At 42.4% G+C, this 14,303-nt stretch overlaps 1 protein-coding gene across 29 annotated transcripts in view; it reads right to left on the bottom strand.

The window, feature by feature from the left end:
- The window catches only part of ANKRD29 (ankyrin repeat domain 29), a 77,233-nt gene that overhangs the window by 982 nt on the left and 61,948 nt on the right, over nucleotides 1-14,303 (bottom strand). For 27 of the 29 annotated variants that reach the window (XR_012427244.1, XR_012427245.1, XR_012427246.1 and 24 more), the window contains one exon: nucleotides 11,400-13,764. The exons of the other annotated variants lie outside the window; for them this stretch is intronic. Coding sequence is in view for 21 of the 27 variants with exons in the window: in XM_065533994.2 (XP_065390066.1) it covers nucleotides 13,681-13,764 (84 nt within the window). In the remaining 6 variants the exon portion in view is untranslated. Of the gene's footprint in view, nucleotides 1-11,399; nucleotides 13,765-14,303 lie in introns of those variants that run through there. 29 annotated transcript variants of the gene reach the window in all.

Genomic DNA, 14,303 nt, shown 5'->3' with positions numbered 1-14,303 from the left:
TTCCAGTCTCCTTTAGTTTAAAGTACTTAGCATGCCACAGCCTCCTACTTTGGGGTATCGTTTTCTGAGCTCTGGTGGTTGAGATCCGGAGACTTTTTTGTTTGTTGAAAGAATATTAAATGCCATCTTCATAAGGACTATTCAATGTTGACCTCAGAGCAATAAAGTAGAAAACAGGGAAAAATGAAATTATTAGACATGTGCATCTTTATAAATGTGCAGAAATAGCTTCCAGAAAACTTCTATGTGGTGGAAAACATACATATGTGAATACAATAGATACACTTTTTAAACAAGTAGGAATATATAGTACACAGTTCTCATCTGGCTTCTTTGCTTTTAGCAGTATGCTTTCCTACCTCACTCATTTTAATAGCTGTAAAGGATTTTATTATGCATATGTAACACTTCTGAAGCCACACTCAGAGCAGTGTGTAAATCAAGGAAATATAAATCACCAACCAACAAATATTTCAAAATAACTCAATTCCTCTACTTGCATTCCTGGTACATATGAAGGGTTCGTGTGGTCCCAGCAATACATTATAAATTTACCTTTCCTTGTTTTGTTTTTGTTTTTTTTTTTGAGACAGAGTCTTGCTCTGTCACCCAGGCTGGAGTGTGATGACATGATCTCAGCTCACTGCAACCTCCACATCCCAGGCTCCAGCGATTCTCATGCCTCAGCTTCCCGAGTAGCTGGGATTGCAGATGTGCGATACCATGCTCAGCTAATTTTTTTGGATTTCATTAGAGATGGGATTTCACCATGTTGACCACGCTGGTCTTGAACTTTTGGCCTCAAGCAGTCCACCAGCCTCAGACTCCTGAAGCGCTGGGATTACAGGCGTGAGCCACTGCTCCCAGCCCCCCTTTCCTTTTCCATTTACTTTGTCACATTTCTGAGCTTGCCTGGAGACCACAAAGCCTGGCATTTTTCTGTGCCTTCTGCTTTCCCAATCATGCTGCATCACCAAAGTCTAAACACTTGAACATTTCCCTTATAGAGGAAGAGGAGAAAGTTGACCCAAGACTGAATTATCTGTAACTGGCAGATGGTAGGGGAAGGCTGGAAATACTTACTGATCCGCTACGTAACTTACTTAATCTCTTCTTGGGCATTTAGTTTGTCACTTGTTATTGGAAATGATGCAATGAACATCCTTGTATCTTTTTTTAAAAATTATTATTTTTTTTGAGGCAGAGTCTCACTCTGTCCCCAAGTCTGGACTGCAGTGGCGTGATCATGGCTCGCTGCAGCCTCTACCTCCTGGTCTCAAGCGATCCTCCCACCTGTGCACCACCACTCCTGGCTAATTTTTGTATTTTTTGTAGACAGGTTTTTGCCATGTGGCCCAGACTGGTCTTGAACTGCTGAGCTCAAGCAATCCGCCTGCCTCAGCCTCCTAAAGTGCTGGGATTACAGGCATGAGCCACCACTCCTGGCCCATTCTTGGATCTAAATCTTTGCAATCATGTACAAATAGAACTGTTGGAAGTACTTTTATATTGTTGGATCAAAGGAAATGGGCATTTAAGTTTTGATTGTTGTCAAATTGCCCTACAAAGAAATTGCAGCCAGCAAGGTATGGAAGTGCCTAAATGGAATCTGTGATTTTATTTATTTTGTTTCTTATTTTAAAAAATATTGGGGCCGGGCACGGTGGCTCACGCCTATAATTTCAGCAGTTTGGGAAGCCGAGGCGGGTGGATCACCTGAGGTCAGGAGTTCGAGACCAGCCTGGCCAACATGTTGAAACTCCGTCTCAATTAAAAATACAAAAATTGGCTGGGCGCAGTGGTTCATGCCTGTAATTCCAGCACTCTGGGAGGCTGAGGCAGGTGGATCACCTGAGGTCAGGAGTTCAAGACCAGCCTGGCCAACATGGTGAAACGCCGTCTCTACTAAAAATAGAAAAAATTAGCCAGGCATGGTGGTGGATGCCTATAATTCCAGCTATTCAGGAGGTTGAGGCAGGAGAATCTCTTGAACCTGGGAGGCGGAGGTTGCAGGGAGCTGAGATTGTGCCATTGCACTCCAGTCTGGGCAATGAGAAATTAGGCCGGGCACGGTGGCTCATGCCTGTAATCTCGGTACTTTGGGAGGCTGAGGTGGGTGGATCATGAGAGATCGAGACCATCCTAGCCAACATGGTGAAATCTGTCTACTAAAAGTACAAAAATTAGCCGGGCGTGGTGGTGCGTGCCTGTAATCCCAGCTAGTCGGGAGGCTGAGGCGAGATAATCGCTTAAACCAGGGAGTTGGAGGTTGCAGTGAGCTGAGATCGCCCCACTGCACTGTAGCCTGGCTACAGAGCAAGACGAGGTCTTAAAAAAAAAAAAAAAAAAAAAAATTAGCTGGGCGTGGTAGCACACACCTGAAATCCTACCTACTCAGGAGGTTGAGGCAGGAGAATTGTTTGAACCCAGGAGGTGGAGGTTGCAGTGGCTGAGATCATGCCATTGCACTCCAGCCTGGGTGACAGAGAAAGATTCCGTCTCAAAAAAAAAAAAAAAAAAAAAAATTGGGATGCTTTGATTTGTATTTCTTTAATTATGTGAGATTAAGAATCTTTTCACACATTTGTAAGTAATTTTATTTCTTTTTCTGTGCTTTTTTCTTTTTCTTTTGAGGCAGAGTCTCACTCTGTCACCCAGGTTGTAGTCTAGTGGCATGATCACAGCTCACTGCAGCCTTGACCTCCCTAGCTAAAGTGATCCTCCTGCCTCAGCCTCCAAAGTGCTGGGATAATAGGTATAAACCACCGTGCCAAGCCAATAAAATTTTATTACAAAAAAAAAAAAAACACTTTTGATTTCTTCTAAAATTAAAAAAAAAGCTTAAAAAATTTTTTTTTCTGCTGCTGATCTGCGACCTTCAAAATAGGTAGTGCTTCAAATAGGCAGAGGAAAAAAAGAATGCCTACCTACCTAACAAACTGCAAGCTTGCCTAGTTCCCAGCCTGAAGCCTAAAGTTCAATAACAGAAAATGAAGCTAGAACTAGGGTTTTGGGGTAACAGAATGTAATCAACATCATTTAGTGACGTCTGAGGCCATTGCACAAAATACCAAAGACTGGTGTGACTTAAACGATAGGAATTTATCTGTTACAGTTCTAGAGGTTAGAGAGTTCAAGATCAGCATGGGGAGCTTATTTGGTTCCTGGTGAGGGTTCTCTTCCTGGCTTGCAGACAGCACCTTCTCCCTGTGTCCCCAAATGGTGTTGACTTAAGTGTGTGCTTTCAGGGAGAAAGATTTCTCTCTTCCTCTTCTTCCAACAATCCTATTGAATTAAGGCCCCTCCCTTATGACTTTATTTAACTTTAATTACCTCCTAAAAGCCTTATCTTCAAATACAGTCACCTTGGGGAGTTAGGGCTTCAGCACGAGAAATTTGGGGGAGCATAATTCAGTCCCTAGCACCCCTCCTTTTACTCAGGGCTGCATTATGACTTGTGTGGGCCCCAGGCACCTTTGCCTTTGAAGACCCCTTTTTCCTTCAAAAAAAAAAAAAATTTAGAGTTTCCAATTGCATTGATATAATGACACATATAACCCTGGCTGAATTCATTATTATATGCTCATTATTACAGTGTTTTTATTTTTCTTCTGATTTCAAAAGAAATTAAAATTAAAACATTTTCATGGGACAGTAAAAGTTTCACTGTGTCTACTGTGCCTAATAAGTTGATCCTGTTTTTGCAGCCGGTGTCGTAGACCTATTCCCTGTAGTAGTCAAGGACATTGTAACTTTTTCTGATTGCCTTCCCCAAAAAACCTCCAGGACCAGCAGTGGAGCTGGCTCTAAAAGAAGCACCTATAGAGAGTGGGAGGCTGTCCAGTTGAACACAGGGAACAACTCACACCTCCCTTCCTCCAGCAGGCTACGAATTGCCAATACATTTTGGTGAAATATAGGAGAGCTTTAGTTAATGCTTCTGCCAACCCCCTAAGGAGGTTCAGGTTGAACATTTTTGAGAACTCTTTTTGTTAAAAGACTTTTCCTTTTAATTAAGATATAATATTCATATATGAGGTATACAGAACTTACATGTACAGCTTGATGAGTTTTCTCCTTTTTTGAGACTGAGTCTCACTCTGTCACCCAGGCTAGAGTGCAGTGGCGTGATCTTGGCTCACTATAAACTCTGCCTCCCAGATTCAAGTAATTCTTGTGCTTCAGCATCCTAAGTAGCTGGGATTACAGGCACACTCCACCGTGCCTAGCTAATTTGTGTATTTTTAGTAAAGACGGGGTTTCGCCATGTTTCCCAGAGTGGTCTCAAACTCCTGGACTCAAGGGATCCACCTGCCTTGGCCTCCCAAAGATCTGGGATTACAGGAATGAGCCACTGCGCCCAGCCAAGTTTCTTTTATGTATTAAACACTTTTATTAGTTGTCTATTACTGAATAACAAACTACCCCCAAAACAGTATATTAAATGAACAAACATTTATTTTATCCCAGTTTCTGCCAGTCAGGGATTTGGGTGGTTCTAGGTGGTTCTGGCTCAGGGTCTCTCCTGATATTATGGTCAAGAAGTTGGCCCAGGCTACCATCATCTGAAGGCTTGACTGGGACTGGAGGATCTGCTATTGTAGATGCTGTGGGAGGCTGTACTCAGTGGCTCACACCTGTAATCCCAGCACTTTGGGAGGCCAAGGTTGGTGGATCACTTGAGGTCAGGAGTTCGAGACCAGCCTGGCCAACATGGTGAAACCCTGTCTCCACTAAGAGTACAAAAATCAGTCGGGCATGGTTGCACATGCCTGTAATCTCAGCTACTCGGGAGGCTGAGGCAGGTGAATTGCTTGAACCCAGGAGGCAGAGGTTTCAGTGAGCTGAGATCATGCCACTGCACTCCAGATGGGTGACTGAGCAAGACTCTATCTCAAAAAAAAAAAAAAAGATGCTGTGGGAAGGAGGCCTCAGTTCCTCCTTTCTCTCCGCAGGCTGCTGAGTGTCCTCGGGACTTGGCAGCTGGCTTCCTCTAGAAGGAGTGATCCAAAAGGGATTGAGAGCAAGGCAGAGCCATAATGTCTGTTATGAGTTAGCCTCAAAAGTGATAGGCCATCACTTCTGCCATGTAATACTGGGCACGCAGACCAGTCCTGATGCAGTGTAGGAAGGGGACTAGACGGGCAAGAAGAGGGGAGCACTGGGGCCATCTTGGAGGCTGGCAACCACAACATCCATGTAGCCAACACCCAGAGGAAGGATATGGAAACTTTAGCACTTCAGAAGGCTCCTTTATGCCCCCTTCCCAGTCAATATCATCACCCTTCCTTTATCCAGGAGGCAACCACTCTTCAGATTTCTCTCACTGTAAGTTGGTTTTGCCTGTCCTTGAACTTCATATAAAGGGAATCATACTCCTCTGCGTCTGGTTTCTTTCACTGAACACGATGTGTGTGGCTTATTCACATTACTTGTGGTGGTAGCATCTTTTAAAAGAACTACTGTGTAGTATTCCATGGCTTAAACATATCATGGCAGACACCTGGGTTGTTTCTTCTTCCAGTTTGGCTGTTACAAATAAAGGTGCTGTGGGCACTCTTGTACGTATCATATGTTCAATTACACACTCAGTTACTTTGGGTTCTGTGATAGACTTTTTAAACTCCGTACTTACGCAAGCCAAATTTTATAGACATCTTCATTTAAAATAACTTACAGCTACAACTCATGACTTTAGTGTCAATGGTTATGACCGACTCGGAAGTGAGGCATTGGTGCTCAGAATTCTGGTAAAATGTTATTCATCCCAGTAAGGATGTTTGAGTTGGTGATTAATCCACTCATGGGTTGTGGTGTAACTTCCACTCAGCTAGGTTGCTACCAGAGCGGGAATGACTTGTGGTTTAGCAGTCAGGGTTTCAAACTGGCATGCCTTCCCTGCAGAATTTGGTCACAGGACACAGTTTCCTTTGTCTGGGGTGGTTTTTGATCAAATCTATCCTAAAATGGAGAGTCCAACTCCTGTACACTGAAGAGTTTCTCTCTAAGACTATTCTTAAAACTTGAAATGTAGGAATAACAACAGCATTTCACTCATTAAAGATTGGAGGATTCAATCCTAGTGAGAGAAGGAAGAAGAACCAAAGATAGGGGAAGGAAGTTTTTCTGTTGATGGAGACAAAGCTGACACGTCACCTAAGAACTGAAGATCTTTAATTAACTTCCTTTATTTTTTATTTTTATTTTACTTTATTTAATTTAATTTTTATTTTTTGATATGGAGTCGCACTGTGTCACCCAGGCTGGAGTTCAGTGGTGCGATCTCGGCTCACTGCAACCTCCGCCTCCTGGGTTCAAGTGATTCTCCTGCCTCAACCTACTGAGTAGCTGGGATTACGGGCGCCCACCACCACACCTGGCTAATTTTTTAATTTTCAGTAGGGACAGGGTTTTGCCATGTTGGCCAGGCTGGTCTCGACCTCCTGGCCTCAAGTGATCTGCCCGCCTTGGCCTCCCAAAGTGCTGGGATTATAGGTGTGAGCCACTGTGCCTAGCTGAATTCCTTTAATTGTTGAAACATAACCTCATTCATATTAATAAATTAATAATTTTTTTTTGAGAGGGAATTGCTCTGTTATCCAGGCTGGAGTGCAGTAGTGAGATCACATCTCACTGTAGCCTCGACCTCCCAAGGCTTAAGTGATCCTCCCACCTTAGCCTCCTGGGTAGCCGGGACTGCTGGCACATGCCACCATGCCAGGCTAATTTTCTGTATATTTTTGTAGAGACGGGGTCTCACTTTGTTGCCCAGACTAGTCTCGAACTCTTGGGCTCAAGTGCTTTTCCTACCCCAGACTCCCAAAGTGCTGGGATTAGAAGCACGAGCCACCATGCCCAGCCTCACTCGTATTTTAAAATCATCTGAAAGTATTGCTAAAAAAAAGGATTAGGTCACCAGGAAAACAATAGAAGACTTTCCAGACCTACTGATACATAGGTTATTTAACTCAGGGCTAAGTATAGTCAGAGCGCCCAGAAAAAACACCTCTGTGTGACTGGTTTACCCTCCATGTGTTCATTACGTTAAGCAGAAGAAGAATTATTTTCACATTCCTCGACTAGAATGTCTAATGCTAATTTTGCCTGTCATTGTTTGTTTTTGTTTTTCTCCATGCTTTGAAGTACAAGTCCTAGGGTGTGAGCTGCTATGGCTCAATGGCATGAAATATCATAACCCAGTGTGGCTTTGTTCACAGCCAGGCATGTTCTAAACACTTTAGCATCTTTTTACAGTGAGATAAAATTCACCAATTTGGCTGGACGAGGTGGCTCATGCCTGTAATCCCAACACTTTGAGAGGCCAAGGCAGGCAGATCGCTTGTGTCCAAGATTTTGAGACCAGCCTGGGCAACATGGCAAAACCCCAGCTCTACCAAAATACAAAAGTTAGCCAGGCATGGTGGAGCATGCTTGTAGTCCCAGCTACTTGGTATGCTGAGGCGGGAGGATCATTCGAGTCCAGAATGTGGAGGTTGCAGTGAGTTGAGATCGTGCCATTGCACTCCAGCTTGGGTGACAGACCAGGACCCTGTAACAAAAAATAAAAATAAAAAAATAAATCATCGATTAAAACCAATCAGCCATCATAGTTATAGGTACGCAGCCATAAATCATCTCATTTGACCAGGCCTGTTTGCACTGCACCACACCTATGTGCATCTCTATAGGCTGGTACCAAGGCTGTTGTTTTCATGTTGCCTTAGTTTTGGTACAGTGCAGAGACAATGCATACTGATAGTTGCCAGTGATTCCTAGAAAGCATCAGGACTATCTTCACAAATACAATTCTATCCAGTGAGGAGTAGAATCATTTCAAGGGAATAATTTTATTTAATTTAACGTTAGCTCCAGGTCCACTTACCAATCCTTATCCATAATCTCCATTACAAGGCCAGATTTTTTTTTTTTTTTTGAGATGGAGTCTCACTCCGTAGCCCAGGCTGGAGTGCAGTGGCACAATCTCGGCTCACTGCAACCTCTGCCTCCCGGGTTCAAGTGATTCTCCTGCCTCAGCCTCCCCAGTAGCTGGGATTATAGGCACCTGCCCCTGCGCCCAGCTAATTTTTGTAGTTTTAGTAGAGATGGGGTATCACGATCTTGACCAGGTTGGTCTTGAACTCCTGACCTCGTGATCCACCCGCCTCAGCTGCCCAAAGTGCTGGGATTACAGGCATGAGCCACCACGCCCAGCCACAAGGCCAGAATTCTTTGGTGACTGAACAAGCTAATCAAAGACAGAGTGGTGGAGCAAAAGCAGCCTCGAGTTTCCCAGCCTTTGCATCATATGGCCACACTTCTTCACGTGGTTCGCTGCCTGCTCTCCTCTCCTGGAGACCTTCTCCTTCCTCGTTATGTTTCACTTCCTGCTCTTGTTCATTATTTCATTCTCTTTGCTGAGTTCCCTTCTTTCAAAGTTTATTTCAGTTTGCCATCTGTTTAAAAAAAAACAATGGGCCGGGCGAGGTGGCTCAAGCCTGTAATCCCAGCACTTTGGGAGGCCGAGACGGGCGGATCACGAGGTCAGGAGATCGAGACCATCCTGGCTAACACAGTGAAACCCTGTCTCTACTAAAAATACAAAAACTTAGCCGGGCGAGGTGGCAGGCGCCTGTAGTCCCAGCTACTCGGGAGGCTGAGGCAGGAGAATGGCGTGAACCCGGGAGGCGGAGCTTGCAGTGAGCTGAGATCCGGCCACTGCACTCCAGCCTGGGTGACAGAGCAAGACTCCGTCTCAAAAAAAAAAAAAAAAAAAAAAAAAGGCCGGGCACTTTGGAAGGCCGAGGCGGGCGGATCACAAGGTCAGGAGATCGAGACCATGGTGAAACCCCGTCTCTACTAAAAATAGAAAAAAATTAGCCGGGCTCAGTGGCGGGCGCCTGTAGTCCCAGCTACTCGGGAGGCTGAGGCCGGAGAACGGCGTGAACCCGGGAGGCGGAGCTTGCAGTGAGCCGAGATTGCGCCACTGCACTCCAGCCTGGGTGACAGAGCGAGACTCCGTCTCAAAAAAAACCAAAAAAAAAAAAACAAAAAACACAATGTATTGAATTTAGAGGCAGGGTCTTGCTATGTTGCCCAGGCTGGTCTTTATTTAATTCCTGGGCTCAAGCAATCCTCCTGCCTCAGCCTCCCTTCAGACAGGAGCCACTATGCCCAGCCATTTTGCCATCTCTTTTACTCTCAGTAGACTCCCCGTGGGGACCTCATTCATCCCATGACTTTGTCCATCACCTCTATGCAGATGATGCCTAAATCAGTAACAACAGTCTTGTCCTAAACATTAATTTGTTATTTCCAACTGCCTTCTAGAATCTATTTCACAGATCCTTCGAAGTGAACATGTCCAAACTCTCTCTCTCTCTTTACCCCAAATCTGCTATTCTTCCCTATTTCCTAAAAAAGTTACTGGCTCATCCACCTTGTAAACTTTGTGGGCCAAGAAGAATTAACAAAGCCAGCCCAAGACTGCCTATCCTTAGGAAGTCCTGCTTACGAGATTGGCCCTCAGCTGGCAAACAGTTCCCTACGCTGATATCAAACTTTCCCTAAATGATAAGAAGTGTTCACTTTGCCTAAACTTCTGTGCAAACAATGTGGTTTATACTGAATGCCTGTTTTCCTTCTGGAGGTCTTGATTTTTGGTAAATGCGAGGCAGAAGGGACCTATGTGACCAGCTCCCAGTTGAAACCCTGAGCCCTAAGTCTTCAATGAGTTTCCTTGGTAGACAATACTTGCTGCCACAACTTGGTTGCTGGAGGAATTAAGCTCATTCTGCGGGAGAGGTTTCTCAGAAGCTTGCACCTGCTGTCTTCTATCTTCGCTCTATTTTCCTTCTCTCTTTGCTGATTTTGCTATGCGTCTTTTTGCTGTAATCTTAACCATATATATGAGTATACATGTATGTGTAACCACGTATATGAGTATATGTATGAGTAAACTAGATATATGAGTCCTATGTCTTCCTAGCAAGTCAGTAAACCTGGGGATGATCTTGGGAACGCCTAACGCACTTTAGCATAATTCTTAGCTGCTCTCTTTTCTTTTCTTCATCTTCTATATTTAATTGTCACCAATTATCATTAATTCTACCTGCAAGTATTTTCAAAAACATGTCCCATATTCTCCACCTTCACTGCTCTGATGCTATAATTGTGATTCCATCTGGGCACCACTGCCTCCTCCACCTTCCCCCCAAAAGCAAAAGTAAAATGCCCAAGATTGGAGGACAGCACCAAGACACCACTACAAGGTAAACTGTCTTTCAAAGCCAGTTCCCTCAACTGTAAGATGGGGATGGTAATAGTGTTTATTTCATAGGGTTGCTGTGAGGTGTAAATGAAAAAAATGCGTAACACTTTACAAGATTCTCTATCTAAAGTGCTTAGCACATAACAATCCCTTAACAAATGTTAGTTGTTGCTTTTATTTTTATTTATTTATTTATTTTGAGACAGGGTCTCACTCTGTCACCCAGGCTGGAGTGTAGTGGTGCCATTGCAGCCTTGACCTCCTGGCCTTAAACCATCCTCCCACCTCAGTCTCCCAAGTAGCTGGGACTGCAGGTGTGAACCACCACCATGTCTGGCTTTTTTTATCTTTAGAGAGATGGAGTCTCACTATGTTGCCTAGGCTGGTCTTGATCTCCTGAACTCAAGTGATCCACCCCACCTTGGCCTCCCAAAGTGCTGGGTTTATAAGCGTGAGCCACCGGGACTGCTCACCTGGTCACTACCTCTAAAACATCCAGTTCTAGCACCAAAAGCACTTTGTTAGGAAACAGGAACTCAGCTTCTCACCCCTATAATCTATAGCCCGCCACCAAAACACAGGCATCTCTGTCTGGATCTAAGTAGCCTAGGATTTGGGGGCACTCTTTTCCTCTGCGTAGGTGTCTCACTGTGGGGTTTATGAAGAGATGTAGCTTTCTTGTGGTGGTAGAGGGTGGATGGAGCAGATGGAAGCCAGGATGTCCCTGTGAATTTCCATATTCCTGATGTTACTGCTGCAAATTATGGTCTCCTACACCAGTAATTCTGCAAAACCACCAGCTACTTCACAAGAGAAAGTTATTGCAAAGGACTGAAGAGCCAGGAGCACCATAAATAATACAAATCAGAAAATTTTCTATTTTCAGTGTCTTCAATAACTTTACCAAAAATTCTTTTCTGAATGAAAACTTTTTGGAATCATTACATTCTCTACAGCAGAAATAATGAAATCATAGGTCCATTACTAAAATAAAGTTTAAATATCTATTTAGGGTCCCAAATATCAATGTATTTGCAGAGTTGAATTATTCACCCTAAAATTCCATGCTACTAAAAATCACATAGCAATACCTTGTGATTAAAAACAAAAAGAAAAAAGCAGCAAAGGCAAATGGGGTAGTATACTAACTTTATTTTGAATTATTATATAACATGGAATATGTCATCAAAGAAATGAATTAATGAAAAACGTTTGTAGTTCAGTTAAGCAGACGATTTGCATAGGAGTTGCTAGTTTTAAGTCTTAGGATGCAGAGCTAACTGAATTATCAATTAGATTAACATAGAATAATCATTTACATGTGTGAAAATTTTTAAACTAAAAGACCTTTCTGTACAGTCTTTGGCAGGTGATTAATCATCTTCCCTGCTATGGGTAATCTCATCTAGATCAAATGTGATCCTTTTAAGCTAGACACCTCTTACCTACAGTAAGAAGGCCTCCATATTGTTAAAGCTACTGGGTTCAGTTTTATGGCTCTAATATTGTTCAAGAACATTACCCACTTAAAACTATTGACGTAATAGGCCAATGACATGTTATAGTGAGAAGCAGTAAGTTTGTGATTCATCCCATTTTGTCTTTTGGAACTCTGTTACCAGTACCCATAATGTTTTGCTTTGTATCAATGATTAGCAACTATTTTTTGCCATAAGGGCTAACTAAGGGGAAAATATAAAGCATTTAAGGCCATCTTATTTTCCTCTTCAAAATGAATATAGCTTTTTGAAATTCCCACAGGAGAAAATGTGTATTTGTACAAATTTGCTGAATGAAAGAATGTCAGTGAGGAAATTAGCACTGCTTTTCAGCCATCAAAATGTTTATATCTGGGTGTTTTAGCAACAGAGAGCTTTCTAATATTTTATCCTAGAATCAGGCTGCAGGCTTTTTGTATAGCTGGTCAGGCTGTAGGCACCTCTGCAGCCTGTGAGTTGCTCATTTGCTGGAGACATTTATCAAAATATGCTGACTGTTGTTGCATTAATTGTAACAAATTTTAAGAGAATACCTTCTAATTTTGAAGATTATATTCTATTATTTACTGAATTAAAGATAATCCTTTTAGTAACACTGAAAGTTGGTTAAACAAAAATTCTTTTGGGATTACAACTTTTTCCTCTAAACATGTCTTTACACAGACACTGACTGAAAACCAGAGCAGAACATGAAGAAATAAACTAAAGATGTGTTTAAATTGCAGAAATACCATTGCGTTTATTTTGGTAAATTACAGAAAGGTTTTATTTTTGTATGTGCAGTTAGGCACTGACTGAGGCATTTAGACACCATTAATTATAAAGTGCATTGAATATAAGTTTTGATCCTCTTCAAAGGAATAATTCAATAAAACTCAGATTTCATTCTTGCAATCAGTCAACTCAAAAACATGCATAGATGAAGACTTACTAAGTACTAACAACGGTCTTTTATTATTTATACTCCTGCAACAGTAATAGCAACATATTTTACTTGCATATATCACATTTTATCCAAGGACCTCAAAGTCATTCTATGAAGCAACACGGTGTTGGAAACTGAAGATTCCACAGCATGTTAGGTGTACTTACGGCATAGGAAATATATTCCCAACAACAGAGCCAAAATAAAAGACCAAAGAGACAAGCCTATATATTTCTCGTGGTTTATAATTTTCTGAATTTCCAAATTTGCCACCGGTATCGTAACCTACCTACAATGTTGACTCTATGTAAAATTGATTTTTACATGTCAGGAATAAGATGAGGATCAACGAACAAATGCACAGTCTGTCTTTTCTATAGTTCAATAGTCCATCTTTGAATAGCACACAATGGAATGTCAGAAGTGGTTTTTTAATATATGTTGACACCTCATTGATTTATAACAATCATGGCTATGGTTCTTGGGTAGAGGAGAACATTTTATACTGGAATGACATATATATGTAGGTAAAATATGATAGATCTATATATTTTAGCACACCTACATTTAACACAAAAGCAAAAGTACATCAATCCATTGAAGGTCAGCTTTTCAGTCTTTTAAAGGAACAAAGCATTCTGTCTCCTTGCTTAGTACTGAGAACCCTGTCCACCTTAGAGTTTAACTGAGAGGCCCAAGTTAGCATCGTTGAAAATTAGTTTCTGTGGAATCTGCGAACATGCCGGGCAGCCCCAGAGCTGAGTTACAGGACACTGCGAGAAGCCCACGGTGAGGGGGCAAGGGGGTCCCTGAGCTGTTTGGTTCTTGACTTGGTGCACAGAGCGTAGCTCTTCTTTGTCAGGGACCCAGAGGGTGGGCATTCTGGGCATTTTTTTTGCATAAAAGAATTTCCAACACTGCTTGAAATGCAATTTCTTTTTGGACAATGTGGTTAAACTTTCTATCTTTCTGTCAGATATGGAGCTAAGTTAGCTCTTCCTAGGACTTTCTTTACTTCTCAGGAGACGCAATATGCGTTCATTTTTGGTTAGTTCAGCCGGAAGTTCATTGGCCTGAAAGAAGAGAAGATGGGCATTAGTGAATCCCCACAGCTGGTGTGGTTTTAGGGACTCCAAGGAGGGGCATTTGACCCACTCTTTCTCCTTCACTAATGAAAAAAAATCCACACTGGACTCACGCTTTTATATAAAGGTATTAAAAAATCTTCTTTAAATGTATAAATATTACTTTTATTTCCTTATCTCATTTTTAGAGACATTTTCCAGCCAGATCCCTTACTAGACTGTAATCTCTTAGGGGGAAGGGTCCAGATCTAATTAATCATTGTATCCTTATCTCCACCACAATGCCAGCATGTCTAGAATGTGCTCAGTAAGTACCAGTCAAATTAAATTTTATACCTTATATGTATTTTATTATTTTATTATTATTATTTTTTGAGACAGGGTCTTGCTCTGTCACCCAGACTGGAGTGCAGTGGTGCAATCATGGCTCACTGCAGCCTTGACCTCCCCAGCTCAAATGATCCTCCCTCCTCAGCCTCCCAAGTAGCTGGGACCACAGATGTGCACCACCACGCTCGGCTAATTTC

The sequence above is a fragment of the Macaca fascicularis genome, chromosome 18 (genome assembly GCF_037993035.2).
Source record: "Macaca fascicularis isolate 582-1 chromosome 18, T2T-MFA8v1.1".
NCBI lineage: Eukaryota > Metazoa > Chordata > Mammalia > Primates > Cercopithecidae > Macaca > Macaca fascicularis.
The sequence above is the reverse complement of the archived record's forward strand: the minus strand, read 5'-3'. Positions and strand labels throughout refer to the sequence as shown.